Here is a 25338-nt window from a genome sequence, read left to right on the forward strand (position 1 = left end):
CTGGTCAACATGGTGAAACCCCGTCTCTACTAAAACTACAAAAAATTAGCTGGGCATGGTGGTGTGTGCCTGTAATCCCAGCTACTCAGGAGGCTGAGGCAGGAGAATTGCCTGAACCCAGGAGACGGAGGTTGCAGTGAGCCGAGATCGCTCCATCGCACTCCAGCCTGGGTAACAAGAGCGAAACTCCGTCTCAAAAAAAAAAAAAAATAATAATCTCCCTTGCCCATTCATCATGCTCTCTATCCTTATCCCCAATCCCACCTTAACCCCGCAATGCCATATTTTCATCAGCATCACCATAAAATGTCATTTCATATTATTGCTGTTAGAGAGCTAAAAGAATAAATAAATCGAAATTTAAAATGTCCGGTGAATCTGTTCCATAGGCTATTTATACTTCAGGGGATAGGTAGACTTATTGATATAAATGTTTCCAAGCCACTCTGCTCACCTTTACACTCTCTGTCATCTTGCCACTCCTACAGAACCTATTCTACCTCTCTAGGTCTCTACCAATGTGTCTGCTGCTTGGCTTCACAGCTCTCTATAAGCTCACTTTTGTTTCTGAGCTAATCTTGGTTTTTACTCTTTCCCCTCTAATCTCAATCTAGCCAGCCTGAACTCTGCCCCAGTGGCCTTACCTGGGCATAAGCTATTTCCTCTGTCCAATACTCATTCTCCTATCCCTAGACTGTGGTATCCTGCAAGGCTCAGGTAACAATTCACCTGCGTCCCCACATAAATCTCTGATTCTTAAAGCTCACATATACACATTCCTGCATTCTGCTCTAAATGTTCCAAGCTGAATGTCTTCTTTCTCCAATGACTAGGTCAGCTCCAAGGTTAAGGATTCACTCTCAACTCCATTTGCATTTTTTCCTCAATGCTTTGCACATTACAAACAACTGTTCAAAACACTCGAGTATGACGTACACATATTAGCATTCCACCTGCCACATACGTACAGTGTTTACAAATTTGGTTCAGGGGAAGTCCAAACAGTCCATTTAGAATATGAACCATACTCTCCTTTCAGTTTCAAAAGAAGTTCTTTTCTTGTTGAATTAAGCTAGAAAATGGTCGGAGAGTAAACAAGCAACACGTAAGGGCATATATTCATCCTATGCTATGCAGGGTTTTCCAACCTCCTTTCTTCCAGTACACCTGTGGAATGCCAGCAATGTGCTTCACTCCGTGTGGGAGGAAAGGAAATGCAAAAGGAGTCTGCTGAAATTACAGCTGCTAAATATACATGGTGGAAAAGAAACACTAACAAACTTTGACCATAGGGGCACAGGGTGGAAAGAGGACTCCTCCATAGGCCTTCATGATGTCTGCTTCACATTTTTCTCAAATACCACTTGTAGCTTCCAAGCACGTGTCGCCTATGAAACGAAAGGCTGGCACGGTCCTATAGGCAATCCATCCATACTTTGCAGGTCCATCTGCTGCAGTAAGGAAATTACTTATTTTAGATGCTAGTTCGAAGGGGCTCTGATTCACACCCTTCCTCAGTGAATGTAACAATGCATAGTTTGGTTGGCTGGGGACAAGAAGGTGGCCACTTCCACCTTCAGCAGAAGCGCAGCACTGGAGGTAAGCATAACGCTGCCTCCATGTAAACATCCATTGAATGGACTCACTCCACTACCACCAGGAATGACACGAAGGCATCAGCTTAATACACACTAGCGTGTGCAGATATCCTTGGGTAGGACATTTCAACCAGCACTGAAAGCTTATCTAGCTCTTAGGAATCCAGCACCCAGGTGTTCCTACAACACTGGTGTGTACCTCGTCATGGTACTTTAAGAAAGACTCCCCTGTCCAGTCACGCCTGTAATCCCAGCACTTTAGAAGACCGAGGTGGGCGGCTCACCTGAGGTTAGGAGTTTGAGACGAGCCTGGCTAACATAGTGAAACCCTGTCTCTAAAAAAAAAAAAAAAAAAAAAAAAAAAAAAAAAAAAAAAGAAAAGACTCCCCAGTCGGAAAAAGTATTAAGGTCAGTGTCAGAAAGACATCAGAATAAATTAATAATTTTAGTCTAAAAATATTAAAACCCCTGAGGGGATGCAATCAAAGTTTTGGAAATCACAAATGGTATAGGAATGGTGACTATTGGTAAATTCAGAAGACTAAAACAAGGGATTAGGACATAAATTTCTTCAGATGTAAGTAAGACAAACACAAAAACAACTAATTCAAACATGAAACTCATTACTCCTAAGAGAATGAAGGCTTTAAGGAACTCATTACACCTAACTGAATGAAGGCTTTAAGAAAATGTTAGAGGAGTTCTCAGCTCAATAACGTGTGATTAGGGGAAAGAACAGCAGGGTGTCTGCAGGGCCAGGGAGGCAGAAGCCAGAGGGGAGTGCTCTAAAAGTGAAAATGTTGAGCCCTCCAAGGTGGTAAGCGGTTGTTTGTGAATCTCTTTTTATAGTAAATTATGTTATAGTTAAGCTTTCTCCTTTGGGATGCCAGTGTTTCCTCTTAAGCACTTTTTTTTTTTTTTGAGTGGTTTGTGTTAAGTTCCAAAAACAAACCCTTTCCTAGAGCAGAGGTGTTGATGAATCACGTTGTAAGACTGGAAACAGCAGCACCCTAGGGGAGGCCACTAGGACTCAGCCATAAGTTCTTGGCTCTGCTCAGTCGTGTGACCCTGGGCAGGTCACTTCACAGTCTCCGCCTCTGTCTCTGCCTCTGTGAGGTAGGGGAGGAGTTGGACCAGAAGACACTTTTCGGGTCATTACCACCCTTAAGGTGCTACGGTTTAATCTGGCATCTTGAGAACAAACACATGCAAGTAAATTCCTTTATTTATTTTCTAACAATGCCATCAATCAGAAAGATGTCATTGGCGCTTGATTTTGAATATCCTTCTTGTGAGTGTTCCTGGGAGTGTTCATTGCCTCCTTGACCATCACTCACGTGGTCTTCCCTGCAGTCGTAAGGCAGGAAAGACTTATGTTCATGTAATTCCCTGAACTGTGGGGCTGGGTCCTTAGCTTTCACCAACACAACTCTCTCCCCACCTGGTCCTCATTCTCCTTCTTCACCTAGCCAACTCTTGTTTACTCATCAGAACCCACTGCAACTGACGCCTCTTCCAGGTAGTCTTCCCGGATTCCCCACGCTCTGTGCCTACCTCTTCAGAGCACTCATCATGAGGTAGGGCAGCCACTGGGCGAACTATACACCCTCCCACCTGAACTCCTTGAGAGCACAAACCATGACGCATTGAACTTTGTAATCTGTGATGCCTTGCACATAGTAGGGACTCAATGAATAGTTGCAGAATGAATTGGTTATATTTTGAATATAATCAAGTTGCCATTCCTTTGAAGTGATCACATTTATCTAGAGCCAAAAATCATAAAAAATCCACTGGTACTTAGTAATGGGCTGAACTGTGTCCCCCGCAAATTCATATGTTGAAGTCCTAACCCCTAATACTTCTGAAAATGACTGCAATTTGGGCCAAGGTTTGTAAAGAGGTGATTAACATAATGTAAGGTCATTAGGGTGGTTCTCAATCCAATATGACTGGTGTCCTCTCATAAGAAGAGATCAGGATGCAGACACGCACAGAAGGCAGCATCTACAAGCCTAGGAGAGAGGCCTCAGAAGAAACCAACCATGTGCACAGCTTGCCCTAGGACTTTCAGCGTCTCAATTGTTGTAAAATGAATTTCTATTGTTTAAACCACCCAATCTGTGGTACTTTATTATGGCAACCCTAGCCAACGAATACAGGCTATAATCTTATTCTGTATAGAACATGAAAAAATATATAATTTACCACCTTTACCAGTTTTACGTGTACAGTTCAGTGGTAATAAACACATTCATATTCTTTTTCTCCCCCATCATCTCCTCCCCTTCCTTCCCAGTCTCCCACATATCACTGAGACAACATTTTTTAACAGAAAAGTAATATATCTATATGATGTGTATACATGTGTGTATGTGTGTGTGTGTGCACGCACACTTAGCTTCGTACTGCCAAGCAGACAATCTGCTAGATTTTTCCTTGGCAGGCTGCTCTGGCATGATTTAGATGGAGCATTTCTCTGTGGAAGGCAGGGCCCACTTCCATCTGGCATCTCCCTATGCACTAAAATCAGAAGCTTTAAACTGGATTCAAAAGAGAGAGAGAGAAGGAGAAAATGAAAAGGAGAAACCACCTGGCCAGGCCCCAGTGTCTGCTGTTCAGGAGGAAAAGGAAGGCTTTAGGTTTGAACCATCAACCTTCTGCCAGCAAAATCTAGCAGGCTTTCCAAGGCTTCCTTGGAGAGCTCAGATCCCTTGTGCAGGAGGCCCAGATTCTGCCCCCTCTCCCTATCCCTCTCCTACCTATGAGGATTGCAGCACAAGTGTGCCTTGTGAGACAGTGCCTAGCACCACCCGCTCCCTACACAAGCTCCTTCCATAATACTTCAACTGGACCCTGCCTCCACAAACAACTATACTACTTCACTGTCGCTAGGACAACTCCAGCACTCTGCAGATCTTGGAGAAGACCTGAAAACTTCAAAGTGAGAAAGTGACGTTGCCACTTCTGTTTACTGCATTGGAACTTTATAGAAACTTATCTACCTTGAGCCTGAGAGAGCCTGAGGTAGCCAACCACACCTCAACGGGCACCAATCCAGAGGCAAGACCAGTCATCTCAGGGCTGAGCCCAGTGGGGACCAGGGAACAGCAGGGGAGACCCACAGTCAAAAAGGAACACACATCCAGGCACCACCACAATGGGATGCTGGGGCAGAGAGGAAATTTAAGACTGCGCATTTGCCCCAACGAGATGGATAATCTCAGCGTCTAACTGATTGGTTTTGAAGAAGATGAAATTGGTGAGACACTCCCATCTAAGACCCTGATAAATGGTCAATACACTCAATAAATGCTGGGTAATGACACTTTAAATTTATGCTGAAACTACAATTTCCATTTCAACAAACTTGAAGATTTCTAAGCTAGTCAAAGGAAAAGCCGTATTTTTCTGTGGTTTAATAACCAAGTGATTCAGGAACACAGCCTCTGGGGCCAGACTGGACTCAAAACCTGGTGGCTCCACTTACTAGCAGCATGACCTTGAGCAAGTAACTCAGCCATGCTGGCCTCAGTTTCCCCATCTGTAAAATAGTAAGAACAGTACTTCCCTCACAGGGTTGTTATGAAGCTAACACGATTTATTACTTGCAAAGCACTTAGTCCTGTAACTGGCACATAGAGAGCGTGAAGAAATGATAGCTACACACCAGTAAAAGAGATTTCTTTTCTCCTAAGAACACAAGCTTCCGCTTGAAGTAACATACCTTAACTTTGGAGTTCTCTATCAAATGCTGAGCCATGGATTTGATCAGTACATCAAAGAAAAACCATGAATACTAAAAGAAAAAAGAACAGGACCCAGTAAGAAAAACAAGAAATTGGTAGGTAAGACGTGAACTCTCTCAGGCTGGCAATGTTATTGACATAAAGGAGGTGTGACCCTAAAACACAGCTGCACCTCTTGGTGCATTATGATCAGGGCCGAAAGGTGAATGGCAGGCGCCTTCTGCCTGCACATGTCCAGGAGCAAAGAGCTGCATCCTGTCGGGAAACTGGACACCTGTGCTCAGCGTGGCACAGCCAGCACGAGGCTATGTGGGGTTACGGGTGTAGTCTTTCCTCGTCACTGACCTCTGCTTGGTGACACCTGTCTTTAGCATCTCTAAGTCAGCGACCTTCACTGATTTGAATCTAATGACTATTAATCCTCAAGAGCCAATGAAGCTCTGAACACAGTGTTGCTTTGCAGCTCTTCTCTCAAGACACAATTAGAAAAGTTGGTATCAGAGAACAAACTCTGCTACCACTTTTTAGGGGGTGGTGATTGTCTCTAAGAGCACTCAGAAAGGGTGTGATCAGCCTGTGGAGTGAATTCCTGTTAATCAGTTTCAATACCGAAGAGCCACACTGACTCTCCTGACATACCTTGAGTAGTTTGTTGCTGGTGAGAAAATCGGCGGAAGGCTTGAGAATCGTGGTCATGGATTTGGTCAGTTCTTCATGCACTGTCTTGTATTCAGAGGCAACATACGGCTCAGCCTTATACGCATACTTTGAAGAAAGGGGAAAGAGACTTTAATGCACTTATTCTCCAAGATGGGCTGAAAGCTTAAGAGGCTCCGAAGAATGGAGATCAGGGACTGAGATACAGTCTCAGTTGTGGGAGAGGAAGGTATGGATACAAAGATGGGAAGGATGAGTCATGTGACGAAAAGGAGTCCAGGATGCCTTCAGGAAAATATGAGTCATCCAACCCGGTCAGATCAGTGACCAGCCAGCCTGTAACTCCACCTGTGCCAGGGGCTTCAAGGAATGTGGGGCACAACAATGGGTGATTGATACCCTAAAGGATCAGAACTTTACTTTTTAAATTATCACGTAGTTGTAATTTACAAAGGTATCTAATACTAAACAGAATATGTGCAACTGTTTAGAATAGTAACTGCCACTCTACTCACTGGATGTTGAATATAAATAAATAACTTGTTGATGTTTATCCTAACAACATCTCTCACTGTCCCAGGGAGTCTTCTTCTTTTTTTTTTTTTGAGACGGAGTTTCGCTCTTGTTACCCAGGCTGGAATGCAATGGCACGATCTCGACTCACCGCAACCTCCGTCTCCCGGGTTCAGGCAATTCTCCTGCCTCAGCCTCCTGAGTAGCTGGGATTACAGGCACGCGCCACCATGCCCAGCTAATTTTTTGTATTTTTAGTAGAGACGGGGTTTCACCATGTTGACCAGGATGGTCTCGATCTCTTGACCTCGTGATCCACCCGCCTCGGCCTCCCAAAGTGCTGGGATTACAGGCTTGAGCCACCGCGCCTGGCCCCAGGGAGTCTTCTAATTCAACTGTAGCCAGAGCTAACCTTCCTATCTGGGAGAAGTAGCTGTGCTGGAAATTTTAGATGAAAAAAAGAAAAATGAAGATAGCTACCTTTACCAGAGGCCTAGCCAAGAACAACTTAAAAGTCTTCTTTAAACTTCCACATTGAGTCATATTATTTGGAAAACCCATTAAAAAATATAACTGAAAGAATGGAATTAAGTAAATGAATAAATAGCTGCCCCCCTTCGTGCCTCCCTGTTCAGGTACAAGTGTTGGCTATGAGGAATCGAAGAGAAGGCGTAAGTTACAAGTACATCCCAAAATAACCAGGATTGTGAAAAAATAAGTCCTTAGAAGGAAAACTGGAGAGCCACAGATGTAAGTGATCAGAACAGTGTCTTACATACCTTAACATATGATCTCAAGTGGCTCTCCAATCCTTCCTCATGGCACTGGGCAACCACATGAATAATGACCCTACACACCACCGGAGTGAATAAAGCAACGAATATGTAAAAATGGAAACATTTCATTATTATCACAGCAGTAGTAGAACAATGATGATGCTATTGGAACTTAGGCAACACGAAGACAAGGAATTAGATGGGGTCCTTACATATGGGACCAAAGATATTTCTTAAATATAATGTTCAGCACATAGTAGCATCCCGCCTATGCATGAGTGTGCTCCAGATGCGGACAGACTGGAAGAGAGGACGAGCATCCATCCATCCGCCTCCCTTACCGAGTCACGTTAACTGCGACTTCCTCCTGGGTGGCTCGGGTGAGGACTCGGAACAGCTGGTTTAGGATGGTGGGCAAGAAGGCGATCATCACGTGGCCTTCCATTGCGTGCAGACTCTGCGGACACAGAATGGCATAGTTCATGTTATCCTTCTAAAAGGAAACCAGCCCAAAGTAATTTCCACTCTGTTCCAAATAAGGATGGAAGAATTCCCTCTAAAACAAAGGGAAGGCTGTGGTGGGCAGAATGGCCCCAGAGGCATTTGTGTCTTAGTCCTCAGTACCAGTGAATACGTCACATGGCCCAGGGGAGGTAAGGCTGCTAGTCAGGCCTTATGACAGGGATTATCCAGTGGGCCCATGGAATCACAAAGGGCCATTAACCAGAAGAGGAAGGCAGAAGGGGACAGGAGTCAGAGGGAGCCGGGATGGAGGAAGCAGGGTCAGAGAGACGCTGGGCGGCTGTCATTGTGCTCGGTACCCAGGGAGGTCTGCGTCAAATGAGGGGTTTTCCACGCATGAGAAACATTATGTTTTAGAGATCCTGCCTTGGGCAAAGAATACATGGGACTAGGACACAGGCAGGAGTAGTGCCATTTCTAGGTCCACTTCTAGCCACTATCTAAACGACATAGAAGCTACTGATGTGAGACATCCAGGTAAGAGCTTCCTTACAGTAGCTTCTAAGGGGTGAGAACACAACTTACCACCAAAGAGAAAACCCAAACTACTCCAAACTCATTTAAAAGGGGATACTAAGAAAGCCATGTGATACCTTAAGGTACTTTACAAGTTCGTTTCCTAAGGCTTGGGCTCCAGATTCGGTTTTCTGACAGTACTGGAAAAAATTATGTAAATGCTGATCCTGAAGGAGCAGAAAAAGAGAAGAAGAAAGTCTATTAATATATACGCTGTGGAAATAGAAGCATTTGTTTCCTGTGGCATGCTTTTTTATTTATGTATGTATTTATTTTTTGAGACAGGGTCTTGCTCTGTCGCCCTGTCTGGGGTACAGTGGCAGGACTGTGGCTCACTGCAGCTTTGACCTCCTAGCCTCCTGCAATCCCCCCACCTCAGCCTCCTAAGTAGCTGGGACTACAGGCACAAATCACCACGCCTGGCTAATTTTTGTATTTTTGTAGAGACAAGGTTTGCCATGTTGGTCAGGCTGGTCTTGAACCCCTGGCCTCAAGTGATCCGCCCACTTTGGCCTCCCAAAGTGCTAGGATTACAGGTGTGAGCCACCACGCCTGGCCTCATCCTATTTTTTAAAGACTATAAAATTGATCATGTAAAGATAACATCAAGAATTTCCTCCAACAAAAGAGGAAATCTGTTAAAAAATGGTACTTGTCATAGTCATATATATGAATATATATGAGCACCTCAGTTGTACTTTCTTTAGAAAAAGACGTATAGAGTAAAAATATAGTAATATAACATACTAGGATTTTTTTTTTCTTTCTTGCAAAATGGTGCAAACTTAGTCACAGAGCAGCCACTGCTAATTTTGATGAAGGAGCACATACCTGAGTATACACTGTAGAAACCAGATGAGTGGAAATTTTCAGCAGTGGCTTGCCTCCATCTACCCATTTAATTTCCGGACCGTAATGCTAAAAAAATATGGAGGAAACAGTATGCCAACAGATTAGTTATTTTGGCTCTAACATGATTATCAACGAGGGTACTGATGAGGGACTGAAAGAGGGCCCAGAGAACTTTAGTGACTTGGCAACTGTGCTGGGCCCACAGCAGGAATGCAGCTGATACACATTTCTGCCCACTTTCCTCCCCCTAAGTACAATGCTTTTCTTACTGGATTTTCTAAGTTATCTTTTCTGTTTCTTTGCAGCTATGTGAGTTATTGTTCATTTGAGAGGGAAAGAATCCTATTATACTAGTATCTGAACCCAACTTGAGCTCAGGATTTTAAAGAAGATGGTAAAAAGTGCCAGATAAAGCAAACAGGACAATATGCAGGCCTGGCACAGGCAAAGGGTCAATCATCTGGTCACGTTAATTTCAACTTTTAAAGCTCCATTTTTCTGTCATGCTCAGTTATACAATTTATCCCTCTTTGGGAAAATTTAACCATTTGTCTATAATATAAATGCAAATTTGGCATTATTTAAATGCAGACAAACATAAAAAGAAGAGCCTTTATTTAAGCATGTTATAAAGCTGCAGTCTATAAAATGTACGACGGTTAAAAAGAAGGCAAAGCCAACAAACCAACTGAAGAAATCTGGAGAAAATTAGGTTTTCGTGAATCAGAAAGGTTTCAGAATGTGCAACCACATGGGTGAGAGATTTGGCATACTTGACTTACTTTAAGCTGGAGGAAAATTCCTAACAGTTTGCATGACCCTAAGAACTCATCTTTATTTGAGCATGGCCAGTTGGCAGAGACAGACCTTATCCCAAATCTCCAGCTCTCTATTTCTCTGCTGAGGCACTGCTAGTTCAGAGCTTACAAAATGCCAAACAGTAATTGAGACATTCTAATAACTGTGAACAGCATTGTCTTCTAAGGCTGAAGTTTAATGGAAAATGAATAACTTAAAATCAAAACAGTGGAACAGCAAAAATACTGTGTGCTTTTTTGTGTGTGATTGTTGTTTTAGCTGTTCTTTAATGTTTTCTGAAGGAATTGGGATGAACCGACCTTAAAATGTGACATACCCTGCCCATCCCAAGCTCCTGGTAGCCAAGGTAGCCTGCAGGAAGGTTCGCTGAGACCGGGATGTGCTGTTCACTCGTCACCACCCTTCCATCTTTCAGGAGGGGAAGCCAGGAGTAGCCAACTGTTGAAAACAAAGAGCAACAACAAAACACTGTGAGTGTATGAAAGCTTACGAAAGAAAGCTAGTGCAATACCGTCTGATTTTTAACAACTGTTCATATCAATCAGAGTAAGACATTTAAAAGGACCTAAATGTAATCTCTGCAGAACGTTGTCTACAATGTACTTAGGCCTCTTTGGGGTTAGAATTCTACAATCTTCTTTTATAAAAATTTACATATGCAGGCTGGGCATGGTGGCTCACACCTGTAATCCCAGCACTTTGGGAGGCCGAGGTGGGCAGATCGCTTGAGCTCGCGAGTTCGAGACCAGCCTGGGCAATATGGCGAAACCCCGTCTCTACAACAAAATAAAAAAATTAGCCGAGGAGGGGGGTCGTGGTGCGTGCCTATAGTCCCAGCGATTTGGAGGCTGAGGTGGGAGGACAGCTTGTGCTCAAAAAAAAAAAAAAAAAAAAAAAAAAATTACATATGCAATCCAGACATGCTACGTATCCATTACCTATAAAATCCATCTAAAAATCCCTTCACAAAAAGATGTCAATTCAGAATCCTAATACAATTTAAGAACCTAATGTTTCAATGATTTAAAATCAAAGGAATGATGAACCACCCCCCCAACCTTGGGTTTCAACGACATCCCTCTTCTTCGTGCTTCCTTTACTTGAGTTGTCACAGCTGACATGGAAGAATGTGAGCAACAGGTGGTGCTTCTCATGCAGCTGAGTGGGCAACTCTATTTTAATCTGGAAGGAAGACAAAATAAAAACCGAATATTATAAAAACACAGAAATTCTCAGTGGAAGCAGAGACATTATGTGTTACCCAACTCACAAACATGCATTTGTTCTCCAAGCAGATATTAACATTTGCACTCAAAGATACTGAAACTATAAATTGTGCCAAGCAAGAAATGAATCCTGAATTCACCACTCAGAAACAGGAAGAGAGTTGATGGTCTTTCTAGGAAGAATTGGAAAACACATGACAGTAACTACTACGCTAAGTTACCACAGCCAAGGCATTATGAAGAATCAGGATAAAACATTGCAAAATAAGATGCATACAGTAGTTTCAATGAATTACATTATAATTTTACGTAATCAAATCCAATTATAAGAAAGAAAGATTCTCAGGTCCAACAAATGTAACTAAAGCATGAATTTGTAAGGAAATATACCAGAATATTAATTGTAGTGACAGTGGGATTATGACTTTTTCTTTTCTGTATTATCTGCATTTCCTAAGTTTTCTATTTTTTAATAATGAAAATGTTACTTTTACAATCAGAAAAATATATATAAAAGAAATACTTCAACATTCAGTTCTATCTCTGTAATTTCAGTAGAATATGCAGCTTCTCCTGAATTTTGCAGGCACATACATGAAAGTTTCCCTTAAAATTGGTCAAATTGGGTGTTCCCTTGAAAACATCATTTACCTCATCATAAAATTCTGGGTTTTGGTGATGGTGTAAAACTGCAGCAAAGGCGCTTCTTGTGAACACTGGCCCGCCAGGTCTGCCATAAATGCACTAAAATAAGAGTTACCAAAGGGAAATATCAGGGTTCGATTAATGGAGTTAGAAATTAAACTCAGATATATTGTAAAGGAGGAGGCATTCCTACAGCATAGACTTAACGTCGCCATCTTCAATGGACCCCAGGCCTGTGAGCCCCATACTGCTGGGTCCTGCCCAACTTCCAGCTTGCCTTGAAGCCCACCTGCCTGCTCCCCTTCCTGCCCGTCCATGTCACAGCCCTGGATGATGGCCTGCTCACTGTTCACTTTCACATTTCTATCCCTTTTCTTATGCAGTTCTTCTGTTCAACTAACCTGTGTTTTCTGCGTGCACCAAGAAAACGCTCAAGCATGCTTCAAGAAATTGTCAACCCCTTCCATGTGTCCCCTCAGCATTTTTCTGTATTAATTTTCAGTTTTGTCCAAAAATCCATTTCATACCATCTGTGCACCAAGATCTTTTTCTCCACGACTGTTTTTCCCACTAAACTGAATTTCTTGAGGACAGACATTATATTATATATATTTTATATATATATATATATATATATATATATATATATATATATAATTTTCTTTTTCTTCGGATCTTTGTCTCCTTCTCCTCTTAGGAAGTCACTTTAACATAGTCACAGTAAAACAATTTGAGTTTTGGAGCCAGAACCCCTGAGTTTGAATCTTATTTCCACTAATGTTTTACTTTAGGCAATTAAATTCTGCACTAGTCCCCTCACCTAAAAAACATGTATAATAATAATACTTAAAAGACTATTATAAGAACCAAAAGGTTCTCACTAGAGCAGTGCCTGGAGTACCAACAGCTTTCAATAAACATAACCTATAATCTACTGCTATGATAATTACTATACTAGAGTAAGCATTTAATAAGATCATTGATTGTTTATCAGTTAGTATTTCTATTATCAACATTATTCTTATCATAATTCTTAGTGCCCACAGCATGAGCACCTGACACATAGTAGGTGCACAGTAAGTGTTTGCTGAATTAAGTGTGTATAAGAAACTTTCATCCTTAAAGAGAAAACAGTCAATTAGGAGCAGGAACCTAAATATTCCATATGCGATAAGATTCAGCATATATGTTCATACATTGTAACGTCATATATTTTTTATTTGTGTCAATTAAAATGTGCTAAATTGTTTGATTTGTACAGTATCATGAAAGTGCATTTTGAAATGGAAAAATCAGAATATGTAGGTGAACATACATTATAAAAAACAAACCTTAAGGGGCTGAGAGTCTTCCTCATCTGAGTCTTTGAATTCAATGCAAATTGCAATATTTCTAGCCTGCAGCAACAGGTAAACAAAACAGAATAAGAAAAAAACAACAGAAAATCAGGCTATGTAAATATTTATAAAAGAACATGAGAAACCAAATGTAAAGGGAGAGTTTGACATCAGGAATGAAACCTCCGTCTTCACACTCACCTTGGCAAAAGACTTCTGACTGTCGTATTTCAAGTACTTAGGATAAACGTAAAGGTGATTGGTATAGATGGTGTAAGGCTGAGTGTGTTTTGGTATGCAGGGCACAAATTCCTCCACTTCAAACGTGATGGGAGTTTTACTGCAGGTTTCAAATTGTTTTGTGGGGATGTATGATGAATTCACATAATCTGAAAAGATATTCAAAATATTCAAACTGAAGTAAAAACCAAACTAACAAAAATTCTGTCTATTATGTGGAACTGACACTTACTAGGGAAGTCTGAGGAAACATTATCAATTGTAATGTCAAGATTGCCTAAAATCACTGGGAGTTTAGCCATCTTCTCAGGTCTGCAAGCAAAAGAAGAGAAATTCACACATTTATAAGTTAACTCTAAAACCTATACTCTAGAGCAGTACTTCCGAGAGAAACATAAAGCAAGCCATAAAGACAATTTTAAACATTCTAGCAGCCTCATGAAAAACAGTAAACAGGAACTGATAACATTAGTTTTAATAAAACACTTCAACCCAATAGATCCAAAATATTATTTCAGTATTTAATCAGTATAAAAATGTGCACTCTAAGTCTTAAAACCAGATGTGTATTACAGGTTTTATACTGAGAGCACATCCCAATTCATACATCCTGTATTTCAAGTGTTGAACAGCCACACGTGGCTAGTGGCTGCCGCGCTGCACAGCGTAGGTCTAGATAAAGAATATCAGCAACAGTTACAGCTCAAGTGTTCCCGAACCACTCCAGCCTCACCATAAGTAATTGGCTCACTGAGATCACCACCATTTGGGGAAGCTAAGCTATGAGGATGCAAAGGCTTAAGAATGATACAATGGACTTGGGGGAAAGGGTGGGAGGGGGTGAGGGATAAAGACCACACCTTGGGTACAGTGTACACTGCTCAGGTGATGGGTGCACCAAAATCTCAGAAAATACCACTAAAGAGCTTATGCATGTAAGCAAACACCACCTGTTCTCCAAAAACCTATTGAAATAAAAAATAATGAAAAATACAATCACCATTCAGAACTAGAAATTATCTTAGGCTCCAGTGTCCAGCAAAATGCTGGGTACAGAATCGAAGCTCACTGAAATTGTTGTATTAATATTTGGTCTGACTCAATCCAATATAGGAGTCCCTTGTGACATTCCTGACAAGTACTGCTACTGCTGCACCCTTCCTGGTGACAATGAGACTTCTGACCCAGCGGTTTTGACACCAGTCTGCTCTTCCTCATAGCATGGCGAAATTCACCTCCCTGAAACTTCTACTCACCAAGGGGTCTAGTGATGTTCCTCTATCTTTCAACCACCTATACCACACATTCTGAAGCCCTCTATTCTCAGCACTTTTGCACTCTGCCCCAGTGTTATTTCTCTCCCAGAAGAACATGCCATTTATATTACGGTACCCGGAACTGCGCAAATCTGTCCAGTATGGGTGCACAGCTGGGTGCACAGACCCTGTCTGGTTTTCAACAATATACCTGTCTACTAACACAGCCCCAGAGCTATTACTTTTAGGTAGCCATACCTTCCTAGTGACTCACAGGAAATTTACAGTCATCTAAAATCCCTACATCTTTATTCACATGCCTATTTCTTTGTCCTATATTTATACAATTGTATTTTTGGACCTCAGAAAAGAATTTAATTTTTGTCTTGCTGACATTTCATTGTATTATGTTTGAGCTATTTCTAGTTTATCTCCTAAATCCAGATTCTAACATCTACTGGTATATTCCTAATAGCTTTATGTCATAAAAATATTTAATCAGCATGTTATAGTCTCATAAAAGTCATTGATAAAGATACTGCACAGAATATTGCCAAGAACAGGCTCCTTCCCAAGTCTCCGGGGACCCATTTCCAGACTGACACTAGCTCATTAATCACCCTCCCTAGCATCTGGTTTCTCCAGCAGCTGAACAACTGCCCACTCACATGTGCAGCACTTCTCTGACTAGTTCACGGGCTACCACGGCACCCACACATGGTAAATACATTCTGCTGAAGGCTTTGCACTCCTCTACACCAACCTAGCGGCCCAGTTACAAAGAGAGAAGAAATGAGGTTAGGATGACTAGTTCAACAGGACGTGACTTAATCCTAGAAAACAGAATGCCGCCTCATGGTCCTTCCTAAGCCACCTGTTCAATGATTTCCTTTAGAACATTGCCAAGGATCAAGCACAGGGACTGGCAGATTCCACATTTGGTTTTGTTCCCATTTTTGAAAAGTTCCTACCTCCTATTTTGCAGATTCCTTGGACATGACTATTGTCTATTAAGCAGCCTCACATGTCACTCCTCAGAACAACCGGGAATATTTTTCACCTGAATTAGTACTTCCCTAAAATTTCTAAATTCCTGCATCCTTGGGGCTAGAGACGATGTTGAGAAGATCCATCGTGGCCCATTGCCAGCTTCTAAGCAGCTAAATCTCTTTCTCCCAGGGTTCCTGCCTCTCATTTCCACTGTCTTCTGTTTACACCTGAGTTTAAATGAACAGCTCCTGAGAGAGGTAATGGTCAGGAAGGCAAGTCAATGACCTTTGACATATTCTGCCTTCTGTTGTAAAGATTTCTGGCCAAGAGCTCTCTGGGTACAACTGAGCACTCCCCTGCAGTTTGTCCCTGTGCCTGCGGTGTGAGCTGCTTTACGGAAGGAGGGGCGGCAGCCTTCCCTCAAGGGTCAGTCATTTCCTGAGAGCTTTCTACCATCTCCCAAGCACTGGGCACTCCTGTGATAATATCTTGTGGGAGCCAATCTCAGCTTCACACAGAGCTCTTCACAAGCATCAACCTTCAGAACAGGGGTTTTGAAGGGATCGACTTTCTTGACATACAGTGCCTTGCTCACCTCTTCACTGGAGCAATTCAACACCGCAACATATCACAAAACAGTGCATGCCACAAAATCGTAGAGGCACCTACAAAGCTGTATCTGCTTCAAGTTAGAAATATCCTGTTTATTACAAATTATACTTTTAAATGTAAGTAAGTATGTGAGGGTAACGAACTTCACCCCTCCTAATTATCTCCACCTGTGAATGAACAGGCATCTTCGTCACCATTTTTAAGATCACTCCAACAACCTCCACATACAAATTTTTGAGAGAGGTGGAACACAATTAAAATACGTTTCTAAGCAGCATATTTTAATTAAACAATCTTCACTGGAAATCTTCCTAGAATGTATTGTGTACTTCTGTGCCTAACTATAGTTATTCTTATTCTGTTTCCTCCCTCTGCTGAGAGATTTTACTTCTAGTTGCTGCTTCTGCAAGGGCATTTTTTCCATGTGTTTCCAAGCACATTTCTGAGTTTAGTTCCATATTATGTAGCACATGGGCTTCATAAAAGCTGGCTTTTTTTTTTTTTTTGCCAGCTTTAAGTTTTTAAAAACACAATCTTAAACCCATTTCAAAAGTTTACAGTTTTTGTTGAAACTGGTTTATTAGACATCAAACTCTCACAGGCAATAAAAATTTTACTGCCTTTTTATGTATTTACAGAGTGGTGGTGGGTGTGCACGTGTGCTACACAAGGTAAATTCTTTCATGACTGAAAAGAGTTTTGTTTTTTTACTTTGTTTTGCTAAAAAATACCTATATCCTATGTAAAATTTATAAAATAACACTTGAACATGAAAACCCATCTTAAAATTAGATGAATTAAATAAGCATGCAATACAGATACCAGCAGGATGCCTGGCCTTGGGGAACTGCCCCTGTTTGTGTATGAACCTAAAAGTGAGGTTTAAACTGTCTCAGGAAAATTTTCCCTTCCCACTGCCCATCCATTCCTGATGACTCAACAATTCCCACAGAGGAAAGGGGAATAGTATCATCAACTAGCAGTCTTCCCATGCCAGCAGATTTGGGGTCCTTATCCGAGTGTTTCTGCAGCCTGATCCTCCCTTCCTGACTTCCTCTATTGGCTCATTAAATGATTAGCTGGCAATACAGATATGTCTGGGCTGCTGCTGGTGGCGAGTTTAATCTTCTAACTGCGTTTTGTGAAAGGAAATATTCCCTAAAAGCCTTGGTGTCACTTAAAAAAAAAAAAAACTATATATGATTGAAAGAGATTTGAGATATTTTTGTTTAAATAAAAATCACTGAATTTATGTCTATGAAGAAAATTCAGTCAGCACTTATCAAGTCCTTAGGATGTGCTGCAACGTACCTGCTCAGCACCATGGAGGAATGCAAACGATACAATTTCTTTCCTCAAGAAGCCAAAAGTCCAGTAGACACTGTAAGCCACTTACGGCATATGAGGGCAATTACTTTCACAGAGTATGTATGAACCTCTACCAGAAGGCAGAGTATCTATATCTATCGAGAGGGAATAAGGGATGAGATCAGTATTCACAGTGGGAGAAATCACCGTAATGCCTTTTGCATTTATTCCCCACCACGGTTTTAGGGGGCAGGGGCTATTAATATCCACCCTTAAAAAGCGGAGGAGGCTCAAGCAGAGAAGCCACGAAACTGGCTCCAGGTCTCCCAGCACAGAAATGAACTACAGATTGGGCTTTGAATGATAGGTAGAGTTCCCTCAGAGAGACAAAGGAAAAAGGGGAGTGTGTATGCTGTATGTGTCTGTGATTTATGTGCTGCCTGATGAGGCAGGACGGGGACACAATTTGGGCAGAGAGAAAAGCATGACAGAGGGAAGTCCACAGTGGATTTAGAGGAAGTCAAGCAGCCCTACTTGGCTTGAGTGCAGTGTAATCAGAGCAAAATAGGGGTGAGATTATAAAACTTGGATGCGAAGAAAATGAGTGTACAAATAAATATAGATAAATTAAGTTGCATATGCAAAAACCTTAGGAGTACTATAACCTAAACTATCCAACACAGTACCATTAAAAATGTCTGTATTTTAAAGAAAATGTCCTATTTTTATACTTTGCCTTCATGCCTTCACATTTCCTGCAGAAGTTAGAAAAGATCCCACCATGAACAAATCAAGTAGAAAATGTCAAGCCTCTCTTCTTATAAAATATCAGCAATATCATCTATATGACAGAATTGCTTCCTTACTAAATCTTGAAACATATCCCTGGGCAATTATTACAAGGGAAAAAGGAAAGTCGCTTATGAGCCTTGGCAACTGTTTTGTAAAGACTGAGACAGCGTGAAGAAATTTTTCTCATGCATTATTAAATAACATTTTGAGACAATCATGGGGGTAGAAACAAGAGCTTTGGATCCAAGCTGGTGCCCACGCCACTGACATGAGATTATTTCCTGTAAAAAATAAAGAGGAAAGAAAAATGGCAATGCAAAGGTGTTTAAAAAATGAGAAAGGAATCCTCCATTTCCTCTAACTCTGTTGTGAAGAATGAGGAGAGTGAGCACCTAGGTTTCTTTGGATTCTTATTGAGGAGAGTGGCCTCACTTATACTGCTGCATCTTCTACGTCTTCTACGCTGTCAGCCTCACATCCCTGTTTTCACGTTTCTGGGTCTCTAACTGGCCACCTGGAGCACACTGTTCACACTAATGTCCTGCTGAGCACACCAAAGAAGTGGTGTGCAGAAGAGAACCCACAATTGGTTTTCCCTGGGCTCTTTGCTGCCTGGCCACGGGCTTTCCACTCGGATCACTTTCAGATTAGTGACAATGTGAAGCCCCACCCCTCAGCCTCCGCTGAAGACAGGGCCATGAGTTGGGGCTACCCCTGAGAAGCTGCTACTGTGGGGAAGTCTCAAGCTAACCAGCCTAGGAAGTAACTTCTGAGACAGGGCTCCAACCTCCAACACATACAAAAACACTTCATTGTTTGTTTTGTTGAAACATAAAAGTAAATGTTAGTTTTGTAAATGAAGTCCATATAAAAATGACAGAATGCTATAAAGCTGAAAGTGAAAAATCACCCATCAACCCCTTCCCTCAGAGATAACCATGATTACTATTTGGCATATATCTTAAATAGCTATTTTTATGCCTGTCTACCTTTCCATCTAGATAGCTATCTGCTTATCTATTTTTTCATTTATATACAGAAGAAATATATAAGATTTTTTTTTTCAAAAAATGTAGTCATAGAGATGTATTTGTTCCTCCTTAATCAAGTAGTGTATTCACTTTCCGGAGTACACATAGATCTACATTCTGGTTATTAAGAGTTGCGTGGTAGCTGGACATGGTGGCTCACACCTGTAATCCCAGCACTTTGGGAGGTCAAGGCGGGTGGACCACCTGAAGTCAGGAGTTCAAAACCAGCTTGACCAACATGGTGAAACCCCGTCTCTACTAAAAATATAAAAATTAGCTGGGTGTTGTGGCATCGCCTGTAACCTAGCTACTTGGAAGACAGGGGCAGGAGAGTCACTTGAACCAGGGAGGTGGAGGTTGCAGAGACCTCAGATCACGCCATTGCACTCCAGCCAGGAAAACAAAAGCGAAACTCCGTCTCAAAAAAAAAAAAAAAAAAAAGAAAAAGAATTATTGATAGTTGCATGGTAGTTGAGTGAAGGAAAATATTGAAATCTATCCAACTAAAGGTGACTGGGTTTTGAAAAAATTAGTAAGAATGAAATTTTCTTGGAACTCAAAAAATGACAATAATTACTATATGATAATATAGTTTGTATGATATTATCCACTAACAATATAGAAGACTTTTTAAAGATTCTGTGTCTTATAATTCTGAAAAATCAGAAACACATTAAAAGTCAAAAAATGGGGAAAGAGTTAAACAATCTATGGTCTATCTCAATGGACTATTATAATATTTATGCATTAAAAATGATGTCTATAAAAATGTGTAATACTTTCAGAAAATACTTGTGTTAGTATGCAGTGAAATATTACATATTTAGTATGATCATAGCCACATAAGATAAACTAAAATAAAATGTAAAGAAATAAAATGTAAAAAGAAAATGTTCCCCAAAAGTTCACCATGAAGGTTAAAACTAGTAGTAAACTTTTTTGTCCTTTCATTCTTCTGTATTTCTCAAAATGTCTAAAATGAACTTGTACTGTGTTTATAAAGAACCTCTATGATTTAAAAGTAAAAATAAAGTACTATTCTTTCATTTAGTCTTTCAAGAATAACAGATTTCACAGGGATCCAGGGGCACTCTCTGGCTAAGACATGTATCCTTACCAGGTCACACGACTGTCAGATAGTGACTGGTAATCTGGGGTACCTGTGTGGTCCAGGTCCATCCTTCACCAGCATCCTCCTCTCCCCCTTCTCCAATTCCCTACATGAGCTGGGAAAGGTTCATTCCAAATCGGCCCAGTGGTTATACACTCTGCTTTGCTAAATAGGCTAACCTTGTCTGTATAGGCAAGATTAGCTTCGTGCTAGCAAAACTGAGGTTGCACTTCTTGTTAATGCTCCAAAAAGGGGGAACATCAAAACAGTCAAAAACTGTAAAATCACATCACTGAAAGAGACCTTGAGAATCCTTTCCACCTTTCTGAGCGTCTTGTCAAGAGATTTCACATCACTGTGAAGGCTGAAGCTGCCTGCTGACGTGGACATGACTGGATTCTCATTAGAAACACATCTCTACGTTTTTAGAACTTATTGAGCCTGTTTCTATGACTCATATCTTTCCTATTCCTACTACTGAAGAGAGAGAAGAAAAAGGTAAAATGAGGTTAAAGAGAGCTAAACAGCCATTTTTGAGTTCTAGGCAAACTAGTAAGATTATTATTTTGATATAAAATTAAAAAAAAAAAAAGACTAAAAAAAAGAAGAAGATGACGACGACCACCAAGGGTACCTTTGGCACAGAATAGTTAGCATTTTGCTCTCAGGTGTTCTTTTCATTTCACATCTTCTAGTGCCCTCAGCTCTTTACCATTTCCAGAATTTCCCCCAGAAAAATTCTAAGACCCATCTCCCTAGCAAAGAAAATCCATTTCAAAGGTTCAGAAGTGAACTCATTAAGATGTAGCAGCAAAATAGCACAGAGGTTAAGAGTATAGACCCTCAGACAAGGCTGACTTCAGAAGCTGCAGGTCCTGTGATGTTGCATACATTGCTTGCTCACTGCCTCATTGTTATGGGTTGAATTGTTACCTCCAAAAGCATGGTGAAGTCCTAACCCTTGGTACCTATCAATGTGACCTACTTGGAAACAGGGTCTCTGCAGATGCAATCAGTTAAGATGAGGTCACTAGGCTTGGCCCTGATCCTTTATCATTAGTGTCTAAGAAGGGAATTTAAGCAGAGACACACAGGAAGACAGCCATGTGAGGGCAGAGGCAGAGGGGGGCAATGCAGCCACAAGCTAAGAACAAGTGGTGCTAGAAACTTGCAGGTTAGAAAGCTTGCAAGTTATTTATCTTAGGCTATTCCCGTCCCAACATCCAACTAGGAAGTCACGACCCAGTCATCCTGCCTCTTTGACATAACTTGAATTAGTCCCCTTGTTCCTGTTTGCACTTTGTAGGATATAATAAATTCCTCTCCAAAGGTTTTAGCCTATAAATTGTTAAGTACAATGAGTTCTGAGATCCTCTCCTAAGAATCAATGTATCAGTATGTTCAGCTCCCCTGTTCTTTGTTCTCCATTTTAAAGTTTAACTTCCTGGTTCTCTTCACCCCATTGCTCCTAGTTTTAGTAAACAACTTTCCTGCCAGTTCTAATCAGTAGTTCACATCTGTTCCCCTGGTTACCTGTTCTGACCTGAGTCACCTTTAGGTACCTGTTCTGTAACCATCCTTCCTGCCAAACTGCTCACCCTTGCCACTCTGGCTCATACCCCTGCTCCCTTTAAAACAGCCAACTGGAATTAGCTTAGACTGTGCAGTCCAACCCTAGCCAACAGAGGAACAACACAGCAGTAGGCGCTACCTGCATCAGGGATAAAAACCCCTTCCCTTCCCCTGTTCGGGTAAGTACTTGCCATTGCTCCATCCGTCAGACACACCCTTCTACAGAAGTAAAAATTACCTTGTTGAGAAAATTTATATTCAAGAGCTATTTCTTTTGCGGCATCAAAAATTTACATATAATGAGTCCTTTCTCACCTCTTGACAAGGTTCCTCAACTGTTTCCTCCCTCCTTAGGCTCATCCCTACTTCAACCCATCCTTCATAGCACCACCCAAAACATCCTCTATAGAATTCCAATTAACCAGGTTATTCTTCTGATTTTCACCCCATCTTTCTTTGCAAGGGTTTGAGGAAATGGTCCACGCTCATTTGCCATCCCCTCTGATGTCTGAATCGAGCAATGTAAATATGACTGCTCCCCTGTTCCTCCCTCCCCACTACACAGCTTCTGTCTTTCAGATGTGGAAATAAGACCTTGAAACTCACTTCCGAAAGTCTGCAAGTAACTTGAGCATGTCGTCATTGGATAGCTTATTGCTGTCTTGCCTATAAATGGCAGAAAATCTGGCATTTTTGTCAAGATTTCCAGATGCATCCTTAAACAATGTCCTGAAATGGCAAAGCAACATTTCAAAACTGGGTTTCCAATACACCAAAATCAATTTATTATTTAAGTCTGGTTTCTATGAGAAGTCTAATTATTATTCCATTGGCTACAGCCAACAGAAATCTCATTATCTAAAAACATGGAAAACATTTATGGGGATGAGGACAACTAACTCAATTTACATAGAAAACAGTTGCAGCCAATGGCTTGTGTTTAGGAAACAACATACACAAGTCAAATGCTTAACAAGTAGAGTCCAGAGATAAAGATCACCCCAGGCTTCACTAGACTGGCCTGACTTCTAGCTGGAGGCAAGTGGTCGGGCCCTGGAATTCCAGCTCTGCAGCTGACACTCCTGTGCACCCCCCCAGATCCAGGTAGCACCTCTCTAGCCAGCAACCTTCCTTTCTGTGACTCTACTAAATGATTTTTCAAAATTTGGGCTTAGGTATTTCTCAATTTTACATATTTAAATCCTCTTTGTCTCTGAAGAACAAACAGAACAGGCCTACTGACCCATCCATGTATCTATCTATATCAATGTAAAAGCTATGAAACGTGTTCCTTACCTTGCTGCCCAAGCAAATGGCATTCTATACTGTCCTAGTCTTTGGCATGCCTGCTTGGCATTCTTCAGCACCTTCTGAGCCACCTTGAAGACATGAGAATAAAGCCATGAGATACCATGTCTCACTGACAGAACTGTGACCTAAAGAGCCATCATTACACACTCACTAAATAAGCTCTTACCATAGCATCAGATGCATAGAAAAGCATATCATACAGCAATGAATATGGCAGCATTCACACTCTGTGCAGGGTACTTTATTTAATGCATTCTCTAGCAGCGATTCTCAAAGAATACAGAATGAAGACTTTCCAAAATGCATGTCTCTTCTTTGGTCTTTACTGGCAACAAACATGCTGTTTCACAGGTTTTCATACATTTCTATGACTAAATACTACTCATTATAAGTCTACTGAGTTAGTAATAATTACTATTATTTGGTATCCATACCACAATATATCACATTAGGATTCAAATGAGAACACTAATTAAAATAATAAGCTTTCACAGCTCCTAATGTGCACTAGCTTATGCTGATTCCAACAATGCAAGGGGTACGATATTAAGATACTGACTTCAGTTAGGCCAGGGTTCTCAATGCTGTATTGTCACTTCCTAAATATGAATTACTGCTATTTCCATTTCCCAATGATCAATTCGGGTTACTTGTGGATTGATTAATTCATAGTGTACAATGAACCTTATTTGCTTTAGGCCTAAGGCAGGCCTATTATTAATCATCTATACCCCTATTGCTAAAGCAGGTAATACTTAATTTATCCAAATTTGTCTGTATTATGATAGTGCTTTGTATCAATGCAAAGTTTCATTATCTCAGAGTCACAGTGAAGGGTCTTTTACATTACTGCGTTTTTATTTTTGTTTTCTACTGAAGGGTCTTTTACATAAGTATATCAATATCCAAACAATTTTGGCAAATGTGCTTCAAAACCAAAGTGTGCTATCGCATCAGCATCACTGTTAGAAATACAGAGTCTCAGGCCTTGCCCCAACCCTCCTGGATCAGAACGTGCATTCCGACAAGAGCTCCGGTGACCTGTGTGCACCATCAGCCACAGGAAGGATTAGGAAGGATCTAGAAGGATTCAGGAGCAGACAACAGAGCTGTCTCTAAGTCACACTGATCTCAGCTGTATGACTCTGTAGGTCATCAAACCTCTCTGGGCTCCACTATCCACACCTGAAAATGGGTTCTAGGCCATACTTTTCAGGATCCTTTCCAGTTATGAAACTTTATGATCCTACCATGATCATGCTATGGGAACTGCTGCCTTAATGAGTAACCTGGAAAATACATCCTGATGGGAAGAGATGTCAGAAAATCATCTAGGACCTCCCCGCTTTCTTCTCCAGTGAGGTATGTTCTTGCCTCCCTGGTTGGGGCGACTTAGTGGGTTTAGGTGTGTGAGTCATAGGGTACAGCGGTCTACCTAGCTGCAGGGCCAATTTACTTAAACATTTTCAGGGTCAAGATTTTTCAGTTCTGACAATAACGAATACATTGCGGAGTAAAATACAGTAATTCCATAAAATTTAAAGGTAAAACATAAGGCATCAATAAGCCTTTTTAGCAGTGAATGAGGACTTAGCTCTCAGATATACGAAAGGCGCAAATAGAACATAGTATGTGTGAAAGTAAGAGTAAGAAAACTGTTTCTGTCCTTTGGGCTTTTTTCCCCTTTTCTTTCTTTTAAAAACATCTATTCACAGCAGATACCTACAGAGAGACTTTTCATAAAAATTTCCTCCAAAATGAAAATTTACTCTAACTGATGTTCTAGTCCATCTTGGAAAACATGAAGAAACGACTTTGATAGACAGAAAAAAATCATCTCACTGTAACATCTCTGCCAAAACTGTGCTAAAGTAAGATAGTTGAGCCTTAATTCCTGCTTTAATT

At 41.1% G+C, this 25338-nt stretch overlaps 1 protein-coding gene across 37 annotated transcripts in view; it reads right to left on the minus strand.

Moving 5' to 3' along the window:
- Positions 1 to 25338, minus strand: part of DOCK9 (dedicator of cytokinesis 9) — a 296457-nt gene that overhangs the window by 83884 nt on the left and 187235 nt on the right. For all 37 annotated transcript variants that reach the window (XM_017503545.2, XM_017503546.2, XM_017503543.2 and 34 more), the window contains exons 14-27: positions 23419 to 23501; positions 22729 to 22851; positions 13683 to 13762; positions 13412 to 13599; positions 13205 to 13270; positions 11880 to 11972; positions 11061 to 11184; positions 10319 to 10440; positions 9163 to 9249; positions 8409 to 8498; positions 7635 to 7750; positions 7297 to 7366; positions 5987 to 6112; positions 5326 to 5397 (exon numbers count right to left, since the gene is read on the minus strand). In XM_017503545.2, the coding sequence (XP_017359034.1) occupies positions 5326 to 5397; positions 5987 to 6112; positions 7297 to 7366; positions 7635 to 7750; positions 8409 to 8498; positions 9163 to 9249; positions 10319 to 10440; positions 11061 to 11184; positions 11880 to 11972; positions 13205 to 13270; positions 13412 to 13599; positions 13683 to 13762; positions 22729 to 22851; positions 23419 to 23501 (1440 nt within the window). The remainder of the gene's footprint in view (positions 1 to 5325; positions 5398 to 5986; positions 6113 to 7296; positions 7367 to 7634; positions 7751 to 8408; positions 8499 to 9162; positions 9250 to 10318; positions 10441 to 11060; positions 11185 to 11879; positions 11973 to 13204; positions 13271 to 13411; positions 13600 to 13682; positions 13763 to 22728; positions 22852 to 23418; positions 23502 to 25338) is intronic.

Source organism: Cebus imitator, unplaced genomic scaffold, assembly GCF_001604975.1.
Source record: "Cebus imitator isolate Cc_AM_T3 unplaced genomic scaffold, Cebus_imitator-1.0 Scaffold312, whole genome shotgun sequence".
NCBI lineage: Eukaryota > Metazoa > Chordata > Mammalia > Primates > Cebidae > Cebus > Cebus imitator.